At 40.7% G+C, this 22,524-nt stretch overlaps 1 protein-coding gene across 2 annotated transcripts in view; it reads left to right on the top strand.

The window, feature by feature from the left end:
- The window catches only part of snap25a (synaptosome associated protein 25a), a 51,423-nt gene extending 29,309 nt beyond the window's left edge, over positions 1-22,114 (top strand). Inside the window, exons 4-8 of one of the 2 annotated variants that reach the window (XM_078275262.1) lie at positions 5,826-5,874; positions 10,539-10,656; positions 17,309-17,428; positions 20,788-20,932; positions 21,741-22,114. In XM_078275262.1, the coding sequence (XP_078131388.1) occupies positions 5,826-5,874; positions 10,539-10,656; positions 17,309-17,428; positions 20,788-20,932; positions 21,741-21,809 (501 nt within the window). In that variant the 3' untranslated portion in view covers positions 21,810-22,114. Of the gene's footprint in view, positions 1-5,825; positions 5,875-10,187; positions 10,306-10,538; positions 10,657-17,308; positions 17,429-20,787; positions 20,933-21,740 lie in introns of both variants that reach the window. The other variant, XM_078275263.1, reaches the window with a different exon arrangement.
- The last annotated feature ends 410 nt before the right edge of the window (positions 22,115-22,524 follow it).

The following is a 22,524-nucleotide window of genomic DNA, read 5'->3' as shown; positions in this document are numbered from 1 at the left end:
GCATTGGGAAATTCATTGAAAAGAGAAAAATGCAGCACCCCAAAGGCGTAACTTTGGGTTCAACATTGGGGGGGGGTTGAGAGCTCCACTTTTGAGCAAAATTTAAATTTTAAGTGTCAAACACTTCATTTCCTGCATTCTGGTGAATATTTCTGCATCAATTCATGGTGAAAATGGGAGATGTATAGGAAATTATAATAGGTTAGGTTTTATTGGGGGAGGGCGGGGGGGTTGCACAGGCCAGTTCTGATCATTGGTGGGGTGGTAACCCCCTCATCCCCCCTGAAAATTACGCCTATTACCCAATGAAATTCTTACTGTTTAGTGTAGTAGTTTGAATATTACAGCTACGAGGCCATTTCATTTGGTTCCTTTCAAAGAATTCGAGACTGTACTCCCCCGAAAAAAGGCGCAATCACGATCTATATTTACGTTTATAGTGACGCGCCCCTTAGTCGCTGTAGTAATTATTACGGGAGCAAAGCAAAAAGTAAGATGACGAAGTATAAGAGCACCAAAATTCGCCATGAGGAGGTGGTGATGGACGGGTCAAACAAACACAGGACTTTCACCAACGAGGCCGGACGTCAAGTCCCATTTAAGAACAAAAGTAAAAAAGCGAGTATTTTTTCTAACTTCACAGAACAAACGGAGCTGCGTGACGTTCTGCGTCACATGCGTAACCGGAAGTGAAGTAGAATCTGATTTTAACCCAAACTACGATCTTTTCCTAACTAATTAGCGTTTGTGCCTAAACATAGCCAAGTCATTTTTGTGTCTAACCCTAGTCACGCATTGCTAGTCTCGCATTGCCAGACCTTCCTCCACAGCACTGCGGAGTAGGAAGCAAGCGAAAGGTAACGGACATCCTACCGAAAAGAAGGACATACGGCGAAATTTCCGGCAGCAACTGAACAATCCCGGAAGTGGAACGTCGTGGATATAGACTAGTCTAACCAACCATACATACATTCTGGGTTGTTTTTCATTTCGTTAAACCAATCACAATTGTCTTGGACGGCACCAAGCTCCGGACACAGCGACGGTGGCTCTGCAGAATAGTCTCAGAAAGGAACTTGTTTTGGTTATTTATTTTCACCCCGCAAAAGAAAACATCACATACATTAAATCTTCAATACATTTTCATTAAAGTTAACTTCATTGAATGAAGTTAACTGTTCACACAATACAGTAACGTCAGCTATTTAAATTAGCTGGATACATGGTTAGATGTAATTTGCTATTACCAGTGTATCGCTGTGTGTCCACAGCAAATCCAACCCAATCGGTCCCAAAACGTCCCAGTTAGAAAGTAAATTTTCACCTTTTCTTTACATATATAAATACATTTCCACCATAAATTGATGCAGAAGAGGCAGAAATCGGTGAATAAAAATTCACCAGAATGCTGGAAATGAAGTGTTTAATGCTCAGTTTTCTTGGGGAACAACCATTTGAGCCACTTCAAATGTGTTCCCTCAAATGTTGAAACAAAACCTACGCCCTTGGCTGCCAGCTGTCATTTAGCCAGATGTTTGTGCCATCTGGCCAGGTATTTGGAACCGGCAACCTTGTGGCTACCTAATGCCTTTGTTGCCCACCTATTATTTCTACCAGCCCACCCTGATACAGCAGGCTAAAACCGGCCCTGCTCTAGTTTGTATTTAATGGACAGATATGAGAATGGTATCAATCTTTTATATTATCTCTCGGCAAAAAGGGGGAATGCGTCTTTCCCGAATGAGAAATATTCCTTGAATATCTTTCCTGCTAGGTAAAAAAAAAGACATCACAGGTATGTTAAAATGTAACTAAAACTGACTGACAGGCAGACAAGCTACTTCCGGGTCGGGTAACCTCATTGATTTCTACATTTTGCTTAAAGGTGCAATAGGTAAGACTTATAAAACTATTTTTCTGTCATATTTGCTGAAACTGACCCTATGTTCGAGTAGAACTACATTGAAGCAGGTCATTAAAAAGAAAATCAGCCTGTAGTACGATTTGCAATAATAAGGGGAAATAACAGGGAGACAGTGTGGACAGCTGGGGGGGCGGGGTGGGCGTCTGACAAGCTCTCGGTGCAGATCTCAAGGTCACATTGATCATCCGTCGACATATCTCAACCACAGCCCCACCCTGCCTCTGTGCTGCAGGCCGGGAGATTGCTTCTATATGTGGTTATTACCATATACAGTATATCTATTAGGGCTGTCAATCGATTTACGTTTTTAATCGTGATTAACTAGTTAACTCGCGAGTAATCACTTTTTTTTTGAGACTACTCTGGTGGTAACTCAATTCACATAGACAGTACAATGCAAAAAAAAAAAAAGTAGTCTTGTGGAGAGAACCATCTGAAAGGGTGCCATTCAAAAGACCCTTTTTTTATCCATTTCTGCTCAAGGAGCTTTGTTTCTGCTAGCCATTCACTCATTTCATGCCGTTCATGGATGTATTCGAAGACCCGTTAAGACCCGCTCCCATTCTGCCGTCACGTCTCCGCTGCAGGCAGCCCCGCCGTTAATTCGCTAATATATATATATATATCATCACTGTCGGATGAAACCGTTGTTTTTCAGAAAATGAATAAAGGCTGATTTGAAAACATTTTATTGAGCTATTTACCTTAGACTTAGTTATATGAAATTGCCTCATCACTGTATAAATATTTGTAAAACCCACAGACAGACGTCAGAAGGGTGACCAATAGCATTGATTTATGAAATGTGTATTACTATGTATTACCCTACTTCCTAGACAACATTCGGTGTCAGTTTTATGAATAGTCTGTTTTTTTTCTTCCAATCAGTGCACACCCTGAGGTTGCTTTTGAGTCAGTTAGAATCCTTTATGATGCAACTAAATCTTTAACCTGTAACTGTGATCTATCACATACAATCTAATTATGATTTCTAATCCATTATTTGACGTACACAAAAGTCTTGCAAATTTGCAACCTAATGTGTGTGCCAAAATGTATTAATCTATCCACCTGATTTGAATGAGGACTCTGCACTGAACCACCCCCAGTCCTGTATGGGATCATGGTTGATTATTCCTTGCTAGATTCCCTCGGGACATATTTCGACTACTTTGGGATTTCTCTTGGACTGAGGCTTGCTGAATTACAGAATAATTTATACACCAGAGTTTCCTTATTGGTCCCCCCTCACCTCTCAGACATCAATATGGCTTTCCTCCCAAACTGCTGATGAGGCAGGGGGTGATGAGTGTAATTGCGTTCGTGCATCCAAGTGTGTGTGTGTGTACTCTGACACACCATAATCTTATTTATACCTATCAGGCCGAACCAGGTGCCTCATCTTAGTGTGGCGGTGCTGCATTTCTAAGAAGCAGAGAGGGAGTATGAGAGTTGCATTAAAGCAAGTGTCGCCTATCCCCCGCCTCCTCGCACCCTTTCTAATAGCTTCAAAACCTGTAGCCAACCCAGTCTATCAGTGACTGATAGCTTTACTGTTGCACTCATGCAGGCTCAGCTGTTCAGCTGGCTCACAGTCGGGAAGAATTTAAAATGAAAATGTGAAGGATGAAAGGAGATCAACATACATTTGAAATCTGGGCAAAAACAAAAACAGTCTTACTTACAGGTTCAACACATTCTCATGAACAAGTTCGTATGATATTGTACGAAAACCTATGCACAACAATTTGTATGATATCCTACAACAGGGATTTTCAAAGTGTTTGATGCCAAGGACCCATTAACTGAAACAGAGATGAGCAGGGACCCCCTACTACATATGTAGTATAAGAAGAAGTTGCACATTAAACTGGACCTACAATAACGTGTAGGACAGCCTAAAGCCTTTATACATATCCTTTTTTTGTGCAAAGAATACTAAGCAATTTAAATAATAATTGTTGGCATGATTTTATAAATCATGTTTAAATATTAAACATACATGTGGCTCAGTGAATCTTTGGGTTAACTGTATCTGTGGATGGTAAGTAAACTGCCGTGACCTAACGCGACACACACACAGAACGTGGAAGGTGTGTTGTTGCCAGAAGACACATTTTGTTTCAAATGAAACTGAAGGCAGCAAAAAAAAAAAACACAGCTAACTAAACTATTTAAAAATGGCGGGTTTGTTCAGGACACCCCCGTCTGTCGCTTTCACGTCACCTTTTGGTATCGGCTCAGTTCGCTTGGAACCTCGAAGGAGGTGGTACTAAAAAAAGTACCTGTTAGCAGGTACCAGGGACTTTTTTTCGTAATGGAAAACCAAAAAAGGCGAGTAGAGTCGAGGCGAGTCGAGCAGGTACCACGTAATGGAAAAGCACCATTAGTGACTACCTTACCTATAGGCCAGTTAGACTATCATCAGTGGTTGTTTTTTTCACAAATAGGCTCATAAATATTTGCCCTCTGTTGAAGATCTTGACCGCCAGTCAGTCACATGATGAGCGGTCACATGACAGTGAAGTTTAGCAGTCTTTACAGTTACATTTAGCCAAGAAAAGGTGACTGTGAGCTGGTAACGGTCACCGCGAGGTGACAGTCTTTTCAGGGGCCGTTGCAGTTATAGTTTAGCCGACCAAAGGTGACTGTCACGCGGTGACGCCAAATAAGTTTAGGACCCCAAAATGACTAGTTAAGATTAGAAAAAGGGTTAGGGGGTTATGGGGTTAGGGTTACTCCTGGGATGTTGTGTTTTCCTGCTAACTTCTTCCGAAAAAACGTACTCCGCTCCCCTGCTTGAAAGCCCTGTATTTTATGAACCATCCGTCCACCCCCACCTACCCCATAAGCAGACAGCAGTCTTACACAGTGGCAGTCATTGTGGTGCATAGAGCAATAAATACAGGGAATACATATGAATTACAGTGCATTGCTTTTCATAGCTAGACGTAAAAATGGTGAGGTAGTTATTAAATAATTGTGGCATTTATACCAGGAAATCAAATGGCAGGGTTCCCATTTTAATGAGAACACTTCTTTTGCTGTCAGCATTATTAGTGTTAATCTCTGGGGGGCTGTTTCCATGTTTAATGCTAAAGGTCTAATGCCCAAATTTCCTTTGCCTCTTCTAATCAATAGCAGCCTACATGCTGACGTTGGGAGGAGCAAAATATTCTAATTTGTTGTTTTAAGAGAAAGGGAAAAAAAATGATCCCAGGTTATCATAATGTTAACTTAGTCGCTGGTGGGTTTTACACAAAACATGGTGACTTATATCTTCATGCGTATGATTTATACAGTAAGACATTACATGTACCGTTAAATTCTTTAAAACCTGTGGGTCTCACGTCGCAGTTTTATAATTCTTTACCTCTACTTTTATTTAAATATGTGTGCTGTTGGAATAGTTCAACATTTTGGGAAATCATTTGCTTTCTTGCCAGGAGTTAACCGGGAAAATTATTATTGGTCTTCTCATCTAACTCTTTACAAGAAAGCAAGCAAGTGTGTTTTCCACAATGTCAAACCTATCCCTTAATCATTTCATAATTAACCTTCGTTTAAAGGCATGCAGATAAAGCTTTGGCTTCGGTCCCTTGTGCTAGCTGAGAGTTTAACAGTCTTTAGTTATTGTGTTTTACTACAGCATAAGAATCCAGTATCAAAGAATGCAAAAATAATGCGAAAGATCAGTGAAGAAATCGATAGTTTTCCAAGTTGCACAAAAACAAAATAGTTTCTGGTGGAAAAGGAAAAGGTGGGGAACAGGGAAATTGTTTATGGCAGCTCATATGTTTCAGTAGCCACTGATTCCCTAAGCTGTCATAGCCTCATTACTGACTTCTGTTTCACTATGTCTGTCCTCCCTCCTTCCCTTTCTGCTGTTTTCGGGGAATAGAGCAAAGATGCCGGAATCAGGACTTTGGTTATGTTGGACGAGCAGGGAGGTAAGTCTGCAGATGGCGGGTTTAGTCACAACATAGAGGTGTTAATAATTGAGTTATTCACATTCAACAAAGCTCATATAATGAATCTGTATTTGTAAAAAGTAATAGATTATGATTACATTCACATAGTAGCAGCACCACAAGGGACATTATTATTCATGAATAGTAATGTTGGTGTTAAATTTATGGTATCAAAACACTTGTGAATGGATTGATTGTTTCATATGCAGTTGCTTGTTTTCATTTAAATGCATTTCCAAACTAATTCATTTTTTCCTGATTTGTTTAAAGTAATATTTTCTGATTTGGGTTTTGATTTAATGCATGGTTTATTTGATTGCTCAAGGGTGCCAATGGTTTATCTTTGGGGAAATTGTCTTTCTTTCAGCTTCCTTTAACTTTTATTTCCTTTGGCTAACACTTTTCTTTTTGGTTTGCCTAATTGCTTTTGATTTGCCAGCAGCTTTCTTTAGTTTCATTAGCCAGCAACAGCGAGAGACAGCAGAGGAAATCTTGAAAGTGCCAAAACATTAACAGAGGAATACTTAATGCCAGCCACTGCAGTGCCAAAACCCTACAGCTCAACATCAAGATAATGTATTCATTATACAGAATCCAGTTGGGTGAACATGTTTGTTCCTGTGGCAGCCAATGGCAGATTGACTTCTGGGCTGTTCTTAGATCTGTTTGTGTTATAATCTTCAGAACTACTAAAGAAAAACTCGTTGGATATTAAAATGCAGTAATGTAGGTGTCACAGACTTAGTAACATTGAATTGAATTTCAACATACATTTACATATTACCACGTCAGCTAATACCCTTAATGAAAATAAGTGGCAGAAGATATGCTACACCCTATTGGTTCTGCTCAAAGGCCATTTGTTAAAGGTTAATTAAAAAAATCTTCAAAATTGGTCCAGTATTGAGCGAGAATGCTGTAACCGGCCACTGCGAACCGGGCTGCAATGTAATCCTATTGGGAAAATGTGCATCGTCAATTTCCGTCTACTAAAAGTGCTTCTGACAGTCTCATATTATTATTTTAAGTCACAGACAACATTTTGGAGAGAATCTCTACAGAGAGAGACCTTTTTCTTAAGAGTAAGAAGTATTTTTGTTTAACCAAAAACAGCTCCGAAATCACCGTCGCCAATCTCACCAGACTCCATTTAAATAAACAGTACTTTTAGCATGTATAGAGCCAGCATATTTCCACATGTAAATGGGTGAATTAAGGGATTTTTTCAAGACTGCTTTTGATAGTTTTATTTTGTTTCTATCGACTTTGAATGAAGTGTATTTTACGATGATAACATTACTGTTTATTTAAATAGAGTCTGGTGGGTTTGGCGATAGCGATTTCATGTTAAACAAAAAGGATCTTACTCTTTAACAAAAAGGTTGCCCTCTGTAGAGATCTTTTCCATAATGTTGTCAGACACTTGTAATAGTCTGAGCCTGTCAGTGGCAAAACAAGCACTTTTAGTAGACGTAAATTGAAGGTGCTCAATTGCCCAATTACCGACATTGTAGCTTGTCTTTCACTGGCGACTGCAGCGGTCTTGCTTAATACTGAACCGGTTTTAAAGACCGTTGTTCCCATCAATTACTTAGACACATAAATATAGGAAAATATGTTGAAAAAAAATGAAGTTACCCTTTAAATATATACAGTTTGGCCAACCTGTCTTTTCCTGTAAACACTACTGGAAGCCAAAATGCCCAAACGTGTGAGAACAGCTAAACAGGTCCTGCCACCCTGCTAACAGTCTAGAGTTTAAAAATACAAGAGGTGGATAAGAAAAAACGATCGATTTTAGCTGGTAATGACAAAATATTCAATCACTTCTCTATCAACCCATATACAGCTTTGTACAATCCCTGGTTACATGCAGTTTGTTAACGAGCAAGCCAACAAGCCACAGTAAATAACATGGTTTAAAGCAGTGCTGTGGTCAAGACCCCCTTTGTCGAGTCCAAGACATGTCCGTTAAGACCGAGTCAAGTCCGAGTCTAATGAGGTTGAAGTCCAAGTCAAGACCGAGTCCAAATGAGAGACAGTCGAGCCCAAGACAGAATCCTCTTCAAGACCACTTACTTACCTGTTCATAATTTATGGGATGCAGAGACATTATATCTTCTTTATTAGGATGATCCCTATACATGCTTATTTGTAATGATCAAAAAGCAAGTGCAAGTGTAGGGTCAAATTAGGCCATATTAATTACTTTAAGTAGAGCAATTTCACTTATACATACAGCTGAAGTGCAGCTTCACATATAAGATGTTGCGTTATTTTATTCTGGTGTAACAAGAACATTCTGGGCTGCCAATGGAAAATGTAACAAACAACACAGGTGTTTTTAGGTGTTTTTAGGTCACTAAAAACTGACATGTTCCCATTTTTTAACGTATTACTCGTCCTGAAGAATTGATAGTACAACGTGCATTGTGTCTGTGGCCAAAAATGAAAATGATTGATGCCTCCTTGTGTGTGCGCTGCACAGAGGCTTATGTCAGGCATATACCAGGCGACCAATGTCAATCCCTGTTCTAGATGGATTTTCCATTAAACCAATTCCCGTTTTCTGAACAATCACGCTTCATCATTGGCATTTTTTTAAAGGAGGAAGTTACTTTAGAAAAAAAAGCATATTTTGCTGGACTCGGTTGAAACCAAGAATATTTGGTGAGACCAATGGCCAAGTCTGAGTGCAAATACCAGCGAGTCCAAGACAATAGAAAAACGTCTTGTACTACAGCACTGGTTTAAAGTGTGCATCACAGTTAAAAGTGGCAGTGTGAAACTATGAAAAGCTACCTTGTGCTTCACTTGGCTCTAGCGAGGACATGGGACTTCAGCTCTCCCATTGGCTGGAAGGCATGTAAACCAATTCACCAATCCTGTAAGAGAGAGCCGTAATAGCACCAACACGCTTGTTCAATCAGGGGGATGAAAGCTGTAGCCCTCCTCTGACCATCCATTGATCCCCTCATTCCTAGTGTCCACATTATTTTGCACCCACAGGATCACCCCTTCAAAACCATTTGCAACAGCTGACTGGACACACAGGAAGCTGTAAGCCTGAGCTGACCTCTGACCCTGCGTTATTGACTTTTTGCAGGCAGAAGAGCCTGCAGCTCTATGGCACTTGATTCATGAGACAGTTAAAAAAGGGTGTAGAGGTTTTCTAAAAATACTTTTTTCTTAAAAATGTAATCTTTAATGAGTGCTGCATGCTCAACTCCATTACCCAACTACACTCTAACACACACTCAACATGGATCCTTTCTTGGTTGAATATATTTACATAAATGCATGCCAACAAGGGATTTTACAAATCTATAAAAGTCAATTAACTACTTTTTGAATCAGCTACATATTTAACTGTGCCTCACCTCACACTCTGCTTGCACCATATTTCCTTTAATCACAATCGGGATGGAAAATTCTTTGGGCTGTAGAACAGTCACCAGTGCAAAAACTGAATCTAATGACACTCGAAATTCTTACCTTGAACGTTTGCAAAGGCAGACAAAGCAACAGAGGCAGTTTTCAGTTGAATGAGCCACTTCATTTTAGTTATTCCAATGTGGCAGCAACATGAAACAATGTAATTCACCAAAACTGGTGATGGAAAGAACTTTGAGTAGCCTCTTAAAAAAAAAAAAAAGGTATGTTCCCCATGATCATGCCTTGATCCACAGCCCATCAGAGCCATTCATCTTAAATGACATGTCAGTGTTGCATGATGCTGGCCCCAAATTAAACAGCTCTCAAGTGAGATTTATTTGCATTGGTCTGATGAAATTATAAAATAATTGTGATTCCAAACACAGTTGCAAGGATTTAAACTGCAAGGACTGAATCGCTTGGTCTCTGACTTTAACACTTAATGTGTCACATGGAACAATTAAGGGAATGGTTTGACATTTTGGGAAATACGGTACATTTGTGCTCCTGCACAAAGTTAGATGAGAAGATTGACACCTAAAAGTGGTATCAATCTTCTCATATAACACTCGGCTAGAATGAGACTGAGCACACTTCCCAAAATGTCAAAATATTCCTCTAACATCAATTTTCCAAGTACACTGAGAAATAGTATTCACTGTCATTATTTGATTTTTGTGTGCTTTTTGTACATTTCTCTGGCCCAAAATTCTGTATTTTATCCCACCAAATCATAGAAATTTAGTTCAGCGTTAGTCGTCACCTTGACACACGCACATACACACATCATAACTCATATTGCTGTCAACCAGTCAATGAAATTCATTCCACTACTGTCATCCCTTTGTCCTGACCAGAGCAACTCGATCGTGTTGAAGATGGCATGAACCATATCAACCAAGACATGAAGGAAGCCGAGAAAAATTTAAAAGAGATAGGGAAATGCTGTGGGCTTTTCATATGTCCATGTAACAAGTAGGTACTGACAGTGTGCCCCAAAGGTTCTCTACATATGTGGTGGCGTCCAGTTTTTCCTCTTTTCTTTTTTGTTTTACTTTCTTTCGTCACAGTGAGTGTCTGAAGTTGTTGTCTTCTCTCCTTTGTCCTCTCTTTATCTCTCTCTCTCTCTCTTCCTCTCCTCTTCCTCCCTCCCTCTCTCTCTTCTCGTGCTTCGTTCTGTGGGGGATAAATGACTTGTGTTTAATCAGAGCAACTGGAGCGCATCGAGGAGGGAATGGACCAAATCAATAAGGACATGAAGGATGCAGAAAAGAATTTGAACGATCTAGGGAAATTCTGTGGTCTTTGCTCCTGTCCATGTAACAAGTAGGTGCTGCTTGCCTGCCTGCCTGCCTGCCATTGAAAAAAAAAGAATAAATATCTGAGAAATCAAAAATCTAATCGAGGTAGAAGTGACATCACGATGGACATCAGCCAATAGTCCGCTCTGCTCCGTCGCCAAATAAACTCTGACTCTGGCCCTTTCACATCCATACGAGGTGGACGCTGGAGGACATTATGTGCTTTCAAACACTTTCTCTCCCACACACACACACACACACACACACACACACACAGACAACACACAGTACACTTGAAGTCGAACTGAAATTGTAGGAAAGGAAAGACTACGATCATCTGCGACTGATTTTCCATTTTTCAAAAGAGGATAAAACATTTTTTTTTACTTATTTTTCGTCTAGGCTTCAAGCCGTTAGTCCACATAATGTTGGTCGTGTGCCATTAGTGATTTAAGATGCCTGTCCCATTACAACATTCGACATATCATGCTGTTAAGTTTGTATTCTGCTTGCAAAGTGAAAGTTAGCAAGCTAGGCTAACTAGCTCCCTCGGAAAGTGCAAAATAGCCTAGTTAGCGTAGCTTAAGTTTGTATTCCCCTTCAGAAAAATAAAAGCTAACTAGCTCCCTCTTGGAAAGTGGAAGATAGCCTTGTTAGCGTAGCTTGCTAATGCCAGCGCTGATTCCCACTAGACTACTTTTTGTTCACTCAGTGTCTGTCTTGCATTATAGAACGGAGGGGGCTAGCTAATGTTAGCTGGATCTTTTTTTTATGGTTACAAATGTGGCAAATGACTAGTCGGCCAGAACTCACAGCAATTGGTAGTCCTATAAGCTCAGCGCTCCATATGTTACCCAGTTATTCAAATCATAGTCTGGCTCAATGGATGTACATTGCCGGGATAAAGCGTAGGAGACTCGCCAGATGTTCCACCCCTCTCGCTATCTCCGTTATCAGGGCTTAGCATCGCTCAGGACGGTTGTGATTGGTGCAAAGAAACACTAACAAGCCAGAGCGTTATTTCCCCCTATCCCAGAATAGATAGGCGGTATAGCCAGACCTTACCGCAGCGCCGAAACAGCCTGGCCATCGCAACAGCTCCAGTATTGCACCAATTGGATTAGCAGTACTGACATTGTCAGTCAGAAACAAACATTTATGACCCCTGGAGAACACGAATGTACTATGTGTATATATAAAGTGATTTCTGAGCAAACATGAATTTAAATTTCAGTTCGACTTGAATAAAAATTGAGACAATACGCAGACACATACTGTAGATAATTGCGGGCACATGCAGCAGCCTTGTGTTCTTCTTATGTCTCCCCTGGATTGGCCTCCAGACATACAGTATCCCAGTATTCACAGCTCCACGACTGGCAAGCATCCCATAATCAGTCTGGGCCATCGCTACGGATACTTCCATATTACAAACTGTCATGAGCCATGTAACCACCATGCCCTAACTCACTTCTTTCTTTGCTGCTGGTGGGGCGCAGTCAAACCAGACATGTGCAAATAGACTGGGGGACACCCAAATCCTATAAAGCCAAGCTCAAAAAGCCCAGTCCTCCACATAAACTCTTATCCACTCAGCCTAAGCCAATGGTTCATCAATAAGTGCCTCTCTTAACACCCTTCTACCAAGAGCCCTTCTCCAAGTACCCCATTCTCTAAGCTTCCACTTCTCCAAACACCTGTATAATGGGAGTCATCTACATGCAGGTGTAGCCATTGTAGAAGTCTCACTTGTAACAGTTGATCTGATTCCTTTTGTACGAATTTCTTTTAGTGGTAATTAGGGATGTGACAATGCATTGTGAATCGGTAAAAAATTTATATAAATGTGTAAAGATTACAACCAGTCAAGATTTTTTTTTTAAACGGCCTAGGGCGTAACCTACTTTTGATTTCACTTGTTTGACTTCAGACGTCACTACATCTTTATAGTTTATTTATTTGAAGAGATTTGTTTTGCTATTTATTTAGTTATTTTGATGTGGGATTTGTTTCAAATGGTAGATTTAAAATTGTGAATCAAATCAAATCATGATTTGAGTGCATTGTTACATCACTAGTGGTAATGCAAAGTGATGGGAAGAGTGGACTTCTACAATGATATCACTGTAGCTGTTGACCTTCCCAACTGTAAAAAAAAATCTATAAGATGTATCTAAAAGAGCAGGGCTGGGGCTCCCAAAGCATCTTGGCACTCAGATCATTTTTAATGTGTTGACTCCAGCTGGGAATTCAGTGATCTTGGTCCCAAAATGCCTTTGGTCAGCCTGGTCCAGGACTGTTTGACACTTCTCCTCATCTGCATGATCTCTACCACCACCGCACCGCTCTAACATCCAGTAGATCCTCACCTCTTTGCAGGCGACAAGTACTTTTTTTTGTTTCCCTCTGAGCCCCCCCACCACCATTTTTGAACCACCAAGTGCCAAAGATATGGAATGACTGACGAGCATGACCCTTTTGAATGCTCATGCATGCATGACAATGCAACTCATAACAGCAATGCTACACATGATGATGCTAAGATCGTGATATCAACAATGAAGGTGATGTTGATGATGTTGATGATTTACAGATCTGTTTATGTTTTATTTAGCAGAGTAGTGCAAAGCCTGGGGGCTTTTTTCTGGTAACCTGGGAATGAACAGCAGATAGATAGAAAGGATTAATTTGTCTAGGAAGAAAAAACAAGAGAAGAAAACTGATTGAGTTTAAAACAGATACATTTCCAAAAAGGGATTTTGTATTTGTACACAGCAACAGTGTTGAAAACTCTGGCAAAATATCCAGGCTATATCTACACTACCAGGTTTTTATTTACGCCTCGCGTCCACACTACTCCGGCATTTCTGAGCCCCTAAAACAGAGACATTTGGAAACACTTTTGCCGCCATTTTGGTTTGAAAACCCAAGGAGTCGTTGTAGTTTGGACGGGCACAAACAGAGACCTTTGGAAACAACGACGCCCGTCATTCAGTCTTATCGGTTATGAAGGCGTACAGACCTTTCAGTAACAGTTCCACCTCGTTGTCAGTCTAAGCAAATAAACCCCTGGTCTTACTTTTCACCATTGTTGTTCTTTCCCCAAAGTATTTTCTGTATTTTCAATTTATACATCCATGATTTTCAACCGCAGAGTAACATCAGACAATCTGCTTCCTGTTAACAACGGTACGCGCTTGGCCACTGTATACGAATGGTCATGTGATATGCGTTGCCAGACGTGTTAATATGAACGAAGATTAGTTTTTCTACGCAGCTAAAACTGTTGTGTTGACGGAGATCCTTTTGTCTCAAAACGCCGCTTAAAAATGAAAATGTAGCAGTGTAGATAAGCCTCAAGCAATACTTTTATATAATTTGCAACTGAAAAAAGTTGTATGCCACTTTCAGGATTACAGCCAAAATGTGTGATTCTGTAGATTGGACTGAATCCAAATTAAGTGCAAAAAAAGCAGGGCAATATATAGGCTATGTTAATTTAAGTCCTTCTTAAATTAGAAAAGAAAGAAAAGAATGGTTTAAAAACGGAAGAGAAAAGAAGAAATGCTACATGACAAATTTGTCATTGGTAGAAGGAAGGCAGAGAACACAAACAGTGACAGTATGACACATTCAAAGCAAAGGAGAAAAACAGGAGGGAGCTGGAAACTGGGTTAGCACACATGCGCAGTGAGATGTTTTCAGGGATGGAGTCATGTTTGATGTGTAAATGAATACATCGTGTCACTGCGCATGTTCTTTGTGGTGCCCATGTCTTTACATGGCTGCGCGTGGCTGGCGTCTGGTTCTGCTGCAGTTTCTCTGCAGTGCCACCTCTCCTGCAGAGCGCTGTGCTAAAGAAGCCTTTATCCAGGCTTTATCCTGTTCAACATTACTGTTTGCTAAGCTCCCTCTCCCGCAGGGAACTCGCTCACATGTAGGTCAGCCATATCAGAGAGTGGCATGATAGTCTGCTGGGAAGGCAGCTCCAACTGAATGCAACCATAAATGGATGCTAGAAAGACATAAAAACAGACGTTTATTTTGGATTTCTTTCAGATTGAATTCATATACGCTGGGATTTTTTTTTTTAATCCCTTCAGCATGCTGACTGTCTATCAGAGTTAGGTGTTTTTTTTGTGTTGGTTTTCTGGTACTTACCGTAATGCCCTTTGGATTCGGGCTGTCTTCATGCCTCTGTTTTATTGGTGAATATAGCTCAACTTGCAGGTCACTCAGGGAATAAATTAGATAGAATGAGTTCAGTTTTAGCACTGGATCCGCAATCATATGATCTAATCAGATCATTTCAGTTCAATCACAGCAAAGCTGATTAGAGAAGTGCATTATATCCATTATGAGACTGCGACGAAGCAAATTGCAAAGGAAACGGAACTGGATATGAAATGAAAGAAAAGTGATGGGAGAGGAGTGGAGAAGAGATACAAGAGTATGTACAATAATAAGGAATGAAGGAAGCTTAAAAGAAATAGGTACACTCAGGACTCAGACAAGGGTAGCATGTGTGTTTAGCACACTGGTGTGTGTCAGCAGGGACAGGGAGCTAAGCCAAGCCTCGCCTCAGTCCGTTTCTATTATTAAAAGCAGTGTAGGAGGCTGAGCCGTTGCCATCCCTGATACAGAGAGTGCATCCACACAGCACTCCAAGGTTATACAGAACTGAGCAACTGATGCTGCAATTCAAGCAAAGAAATGTCAGCGTAGTGTTGAATAGCTGATGAAAACACATGTATGGATATGAGATTCATTTCTCAGGAGAGAGAGAGAGAGAGAGAGAGAGAGAGAGAGAGAGAGAGAGAGAGAGAGGGAGGGAGGTAAAAAAGTGTTTAGGCTTTAAATTCTGGAGATACAAATTATGTTAAAAACATTGATAAAGAAATAAAAAATGAACCCTGTATCTGTTACCTTCCCCTCTATTCCTGACTCTTCTGTGTCAAAACAGAGGCTGAATCGGACATTTGGACAGGCAGAGTGAGGCGACATTTACAAAGCCATGCAGCCGAGCTGTGATTGCATATCGTGTTAGCACAGCTGTATTTGTCGTACACTTTCTACACTCAGACACAGATTACAATGGGAGGTGTTAGTGTCATCCTTATCACTCTCTTCACTCCTCTGCCTCAATGCTACGTGACAACTCTGGACCTGGAATTCTAAAAACATAAAAATAAAAAAAATAAGCGAGGGTGGGGGTGTTACAGTAGGCCTAGGATTAGTTAACCATGGTGTTATTCTCTGTTGACTCCCTCCAGTTTCTTGTTTTGTTTCATTTTGTCGTTTGGCAGTTTTGTTCTTCGCATTACTCGTCGTCCCTCCTAACCATGTTCTGACAGTCCTGTACACTCTGTGTTGTGTGTCTGCCGAAAGCTTGTCTCTTCTCTGTTTTCTGTCACACTGGGACATTTAACTGTGGGAGTTGGGTGGGGGTATAGGGAGGGGGGGGCAACAACACAGAAGTGCCAGTAGGATGGTTTAAAAAAAAATAAAAAAAATTGAATTCAAAAGGGAAAGGAAAAGGGTATTGTCAGACACTGACTATGTTTACATGCAAATATTATTCCGTTTTTTTGTCCTTATTTTCAGAAAAGACAATACTTCGACTAAGCTGTTTACATGGCTAATTGAAATGAATATTCCACAAATATTCCCCTTTACATGCAGCCGTGCAAAAGGGGGGACTGGTTATACCGTGCGAACACAGCCTCCCTCTTTCATTCCTTTAACTAGGTTCTTGATGGCGTTGCGATGTTTGTGCATAGCCATAAACCTGCTGATACCCAAGTCTTTCATAATGTTTAAAAGTAGGTGTTTGTTTCTCCTTCCGACCAGAGATGTGGGCTTTTCTTTTGGGCGTGCATCTCTTGTACTTTACCGCAGCCTTGCAAACTGCTGGCTGGTTGGTTTGTGTCCAACAACCATAGCAACACACAGAGCTGACCGTACGCCGTAAACTGTCACAATCTGTGTTTTTACCACAGTATATTCTGAACGACCTGTATACATGTCCAAAGAATGCTTCTAAAACACAAAAAACACGAATAATAGTTTATGTCTTAATTGTAAAATGCTAAATTTAGGAAAGGGCCTTATTCGTACTACCTAAATGGAATAGGCTATTTACATGACCTGTATCAAATTTGGGATGTCGTCATATTCAGGATAATGGCGGAACATTAGTGTGCATGTAAACGTACTCACTGAGTCATCTTACATGTTGAAGTTATTGAAATGCATGCTTAGATACACAAAACACACAGATGTGACTTGTGCTTGATTCTGAACAGTATGTTTTAGACTCACAAGAATTAACATCACACACATTACTATTGTGTAACAACAGAATGAGCCTGTACCTACCAAACCAAATCTACCAACCAGTCTGTGCCTGCTATGCTTTGCTTGACTTAGTCTAGTCCCTACCATATATTTATGTGCTGGATGCATGAAACCAAATAACACCTTTTTGTCAGCTGATCACACTACATACTGATATATATATATGTGTACATATATATATGTTGTACCTCAAGTCAAAGGCTATCTATGTAGATTTGACTAATGGGATGCCAGCCTGGTTGAGGTAAATGATGAATCTGTTCGGTTAAACTGTTGAGTAACTGTTCTTCCTCGTCCTCCTCTTCGCTGCCGGCGGCCAGGATGAAGAGCGGAGCCAGCAAGGCCTGGGGGAACAACCAGGATGGAGTGGTGGCCAGCCAGCCCGCCCGCGTGGTGGACGAGCGCGAACAGATGGCCATCAGCGGAGGCTTCATCCGCCGGTAAGAGGGAAGCTTGAGGTTTAAGATGGAGATCCAAGTATGAGGATGAAGAAAGAGGTGTGGGTATGCATATCAGAGGAATATGAGTGCCCATGTGGAGGTGGTGCAGACATTTTGGGTTTTAAGAGAACCAGGAAGGGACCCACACGAAGTAGAAAGATGGGAAAATATGCTTATTGGCTTTCTTGCAAAGAGTTAGACGATTGATACCACTCTCATGTCTGTATGGTAAATGTGAAGCTACAGCCAGGAAACCATTAGCTTAGCTTAGCATAAATACTTGTGTATTGGCAGTTTCTAACCTTATTCACCTATGATTATGGTATACTGTCTTATATTAGGCTTATACTGCGTAAAACCTTGGGTTGTCAGCCTTCAGCTTCCCAGCCAATGTTATCAAAGGCCAAGTTGTTGAATTCATCCTGGTTGATTCTCAGGAGACAGAGACAGAAAGAGACTGTGACCGAAAGAAACACTGTGTGTTTAAGTACACCTGCCAAGGGTGAAAATATGTATAGACTAAGTACCTTCATCTAAACGTTCATCTCTTTCCAGCCTGACAAGCCCGCGGGATCAGCATTTGCAAATGTGTAAGCTGCTTATGGCAATAAAGCTCCGAAAAGACAGATGTTTTTTTTCAGCTAAGAGGAAAGTTTCCACAACACTTGAAACAGGAGGAAACAATCTACTTACCATAAAGATGTTTTTTTGGTCCTCATTACAAAGTTACAACGTAACCTGTCTGTTTAATCCGAACAAAAACCAAAGTGTGAAAAACAACAGTCGCTGCTCCCTGCCAAGAAAATGTCCAACACATAACACCCTGTAAACCCACAACTTGTGGTTTTTACACAGATTAAACAAACAAGATAGAAACTGTTAATTAGTGAGCTGTTTCCTGTTGTTTCCAGTCTTTTATTCAAGCCAAGATTGCTCTCCTGGCTCCAGCTACATATTGACCGGACAGACATGAGAGTGGTATCAATCTTCTGATTTAACACAAGGAAGCAAATATGTGTATTTTCTGAAATGTTGAGATTTTTTGGTTTAGTGTTAAAAATCAGTTTGAGTTTTTTTTCTTTTGAGCCATGCTCGTGGCTTAAAGGTGCTCTAAGCGATGTCACGCGTTTTTTAGGCTACAACATTTTTTTGTCACATACAGCAAACATCTCCTCACTATCTGCTAGCTGCCTGTCCCCTGAACACACTCTGTAGACAGCCCAGGCTCCACAAACATCAACAAAAACAAACTGTGCCAACCTGCACCACGAAACGTAACGAACAGTCTTCCAGCGTTCCAGCCAATAACTGACAAGAAGGATTTGGGGGTGGGGGTTGGGGGTTAGTGCGCGGAAGCACGGAAGGGAGGGAGAGGGGACGGGATGAGGAGGAGGGAGAGGGGGAGCTAGCCTCGTTTTGTTTTAAAATACTTTGAACGTCAACAAGAAGTCAACATCGCTTAGAGCACCTTTAATGGATGGCAAATGTCGGTCTGTGTTTCATCAGCCTCAGGCTTTTTGTGCTTTATCTTAGCTGGCTAGCACGCTAATAAGATGGCGAACATCATACCGTCTTCACATCAACATGTTAGCATGCTGACGGTAGCATTTAGCTCAACACACTGCTGTGCCTTACAGTGCTGCTAGCATGGCTGGAACTCTTGTTTAAACCTTGCAAGTCACCCAAGTTTGGAATACACCTTTAAACCAATTTCCAGTAAAACACTCCCTGCGAACTACAGCTAATATAGTGTGTTCCGAACTCGGACAAGCTGCTGCAGATGCTGTGGAGACTTCACCGCCGCTGCTTAGGAAGCAACTAGCACTTGTGCTTGTCCACATTTCCTCCTCATCCACACTTCCCTTCCTTATAGTTAAAGTTTGGAGCCACGATTGCAGTGTTTTTGAACCATTCTTAAGCAGATGACTTCTGCTTACTATCTTGTCATTACATCTCTTAACTAATTATGGATGTATGCGCAATCCGTTCATGAACGTAGCGATGTAGCAAGCTGATATCGAAACAAAAATATTACACTTAAACAAACACTTATTTGTAGTATTTGCATAGTATTATGTTTTTTTTTGTTTGTTTTTTGTTTTAAATATATCAGAGATTCCATCCACGTGCCACTAGATGGAGCTCGCGTACCACAGTTTTAGAACCAGTGTTCGATGTCAGGGATCGTCAGCAGGGTGTCCGGGTCCCCTAGGGGGTCCTCAGAGTCGATACAGGTGGGCCTCCAAATTATTGTTAAGTCTTAACATGTATCAAACATATTATCAGCAAATATAAATCCCCACTGCTTACTGGCCGATAGGTAAGGTAGTCACTAAGGCCAACCACAGATACAGTTATCCCTAAAGATTCACTGTTTGTATGTTTAACATTAAAACATGATTTATAAAATCATGCAGACAAGTATTATTATAATAGCTTACTCTTCTATGCAAAAAATGTATGCATAAAGTCTTTAGGCTGTCCTAGCAATTATTGTAGGCACAGTTTAAAATGCCACTTCATTTTATACAATATATGTAGTAGGGGGTCCCTGATCCATCTCTCTTTCAGTTAAGGGGTCCTTGGCTTAAAAAACGCTGAAGACCCGTGTTCTATATCATATATCATTTAATCACCTAACCCTAAAGTCTAGCTCTTTTTAGGGAAATTAAGCAAACTTAAAAATATACATATAATTGATGTTTTGTGAATTTGTTGTCTAAATTGAATTTGAGATCATATTTTTATTTGCACACACCACTGCTAGTAATAGACGTTTGTGTCATACAGTATAGTCTATTTCAGACACAGACCCATATTGAATTTCTGTAATGTGTAAATATACTGTGTGTGTGTATATATTTATATATATTATAATCTTCTCTCAATCTATATTTCTTCCAGTGAACACAATGGTGTTTGGAGGTTATATTGCTCTGTAAATTGAATTGGACCAGTGCTGGAAATCAGGCGATCTCTTGGTAGTATCAAAATGTGCTGCATGCTGTGTATCCCGTTCCAAATTTTGTAACAAATGTTAATCTTAATTGGTCATTTTAAATTGCAAATTAAGATAGACGTCATTAAAAATAGATACACGTAATTTGAGCGTTAATCAAAACAAAAAGTATAGAATGCAGCAGTGAAATACAAAATACACTGCTGTGCACAGGATCCTCCCTAGTGTCCAGATGCCTGGTCTGAGTTCAGACAAGTAAAGCGTCAGAGGTGAAATATGGATTTAAGGCACAGCCAGCGCCTTCCTGAACCTGGCCAACAGGGCAATAAGTGCTGTGGGTGGCCTGGTGTTTATGCAGACATCACCGTATTAAAATCTGCCCTTGTGTGTGTGTGTTTAGAGTAACAGATGATGCCCGGGAAAATGAGATGGACGAGAATCTGGAGCAGGTGGGCGGCATCATCGGTAACCTGCGCCACATGGCCCTGGACATGGGCAATGAGATCGACACCCAGAACCGCCAGATCGACAGGGTCATGGAGAAGGTACGGCACACGGGAAGATCTAGATTTTTAAACAGCATTTTATCTTATTTCTGTCAGGTCCATTAAAGTCAAGACCTTTCATGAGCACCATGCAAAAGCAGAGAGTCAGGGGACAGCAGCAGCATTAGGGGACGCTCGCACAGTTTAAAACTTGGAGAGCTAAACTATTCCCCCATATGAACAGAGCGGCAACGATGACATAGAAGCCTATGCCACGTTATATACGACAAGGTGGAGCTGGGTTGCATAGATGCGAGCAGCAAGCAGTTAGGAACAAACTAAAGCAGCTTTAAGTAGGGTGCCCTGTTTGGGTGTAGCCATTTAGGAGCAAGGGGAGTTGACCAGTTGATGCAGATCAGCTGATGTGACCGTTTTGTTGGCTAATACCGGTTAGCGGCGTCTTGACTACTTGGCCTGCCAGAAGTGACGCTGGACGCTCAATTTATTATAGGGTTATATTCATTTTTTGTACATTATACTGTAGCTGTAATTTACTGTAGGCAATTCAAAGTGCTTTACACAAAACATTAAAGAGCAGGTAGAAAAATAGAATAGAAAATAGAAAAAGAGAAATAGAAAAAGACAGGTATAAAATCAGAAGTCAGGAAAAGGTTTATTGCCACAATAAGTAACCCTTGTGTGGAATTCAAACTGTGAGACAGGTTGTTGTGAGTCGCCTGCGTGGTAGCCTACTTAAATTTTCCCAGTGTGGCCCCTTTGGCGAAATTGAGTTTGACACCCCTGGCTGCCAATACAAGCAAACTGATGTTGTTGTCTTCCTTATTTGTCCCTTTTTCCTTCCACCCAGGCTGATTCCAACAAGACCAGGATTGACGAGGCCAACCAGCGCGCCACAAAGATGCTGGGCAGTGGCTAAACGCCGTGCGCCCGGAGCGCGATGGTCCCGGCGTCCCGTGCCGCACATCTACAGGCGCTGACATGCTTTCATCATGGTATTGACCTTCTAGGTTTGCACACATGCACATATCACCTCCCCTCCCCCATTGTAAATGTTGTTCTGCGTGTCGTCTGTCGAGCTTTTTCAAGATGATTGTCCTCGTAAAAAGATGATTTCTTATACTCCGTATATCATTCTTTCCAAAGGTTGTATATAGTGCTGACTTGATGGCTCTCACCTGTGAAGTTTTTAATTCTCTTTATCAGAATACACATATATATATATATATATATATATCATATATTATCATATATCATATATAATATATTATATATATATATATATAATAAAAGTACACTGCTCTGGGTGATAAGTATATAATAGGAATGCTATACAAGTTGTTTGTTTTTATTCTTTTTCCTTTTCAGTATCTCAGTATCGTCTTAGTAAAACTGTGTCATCCATTTAGGCTACTGTCATGCTCCTCATTTTGGTGTTGTCAGGACAAAAAGGGAGAAGACTGATGGTAAAAAAGGGACGGTGCAGATGGACGGGATATTGCAAAGAGCACTTACAATCAAAAGGCAGTCGTTGGTACATTTTCCTTCATCGCAATCATACTGAGTTCTTGTTTAGACAATGTGCAACTAGACTCTCCGTAGCTGTATTAGACATTGCATTCCAAGTGATGTGA

Source organism: Sander vitreus, chromosome 18 (genome assembly GCF_031162955.1).
Source record: "Sander vitreus isolate 19-12246 chromosome 18, sanVit1, whole genome shotgun sequence".
In the NCBI taxonomy this organism is placed as follows: Eukaryota; Metazoa; Chordata; class Actinopteri; order Perciformes; family Percidae; genus Sander; species Sander vitreus.
The sequence above is the reverse complement of the archived record's forward strand: the minus strand, read 5'-3'. Positions and strand labels throughout refer to the sequence as shown.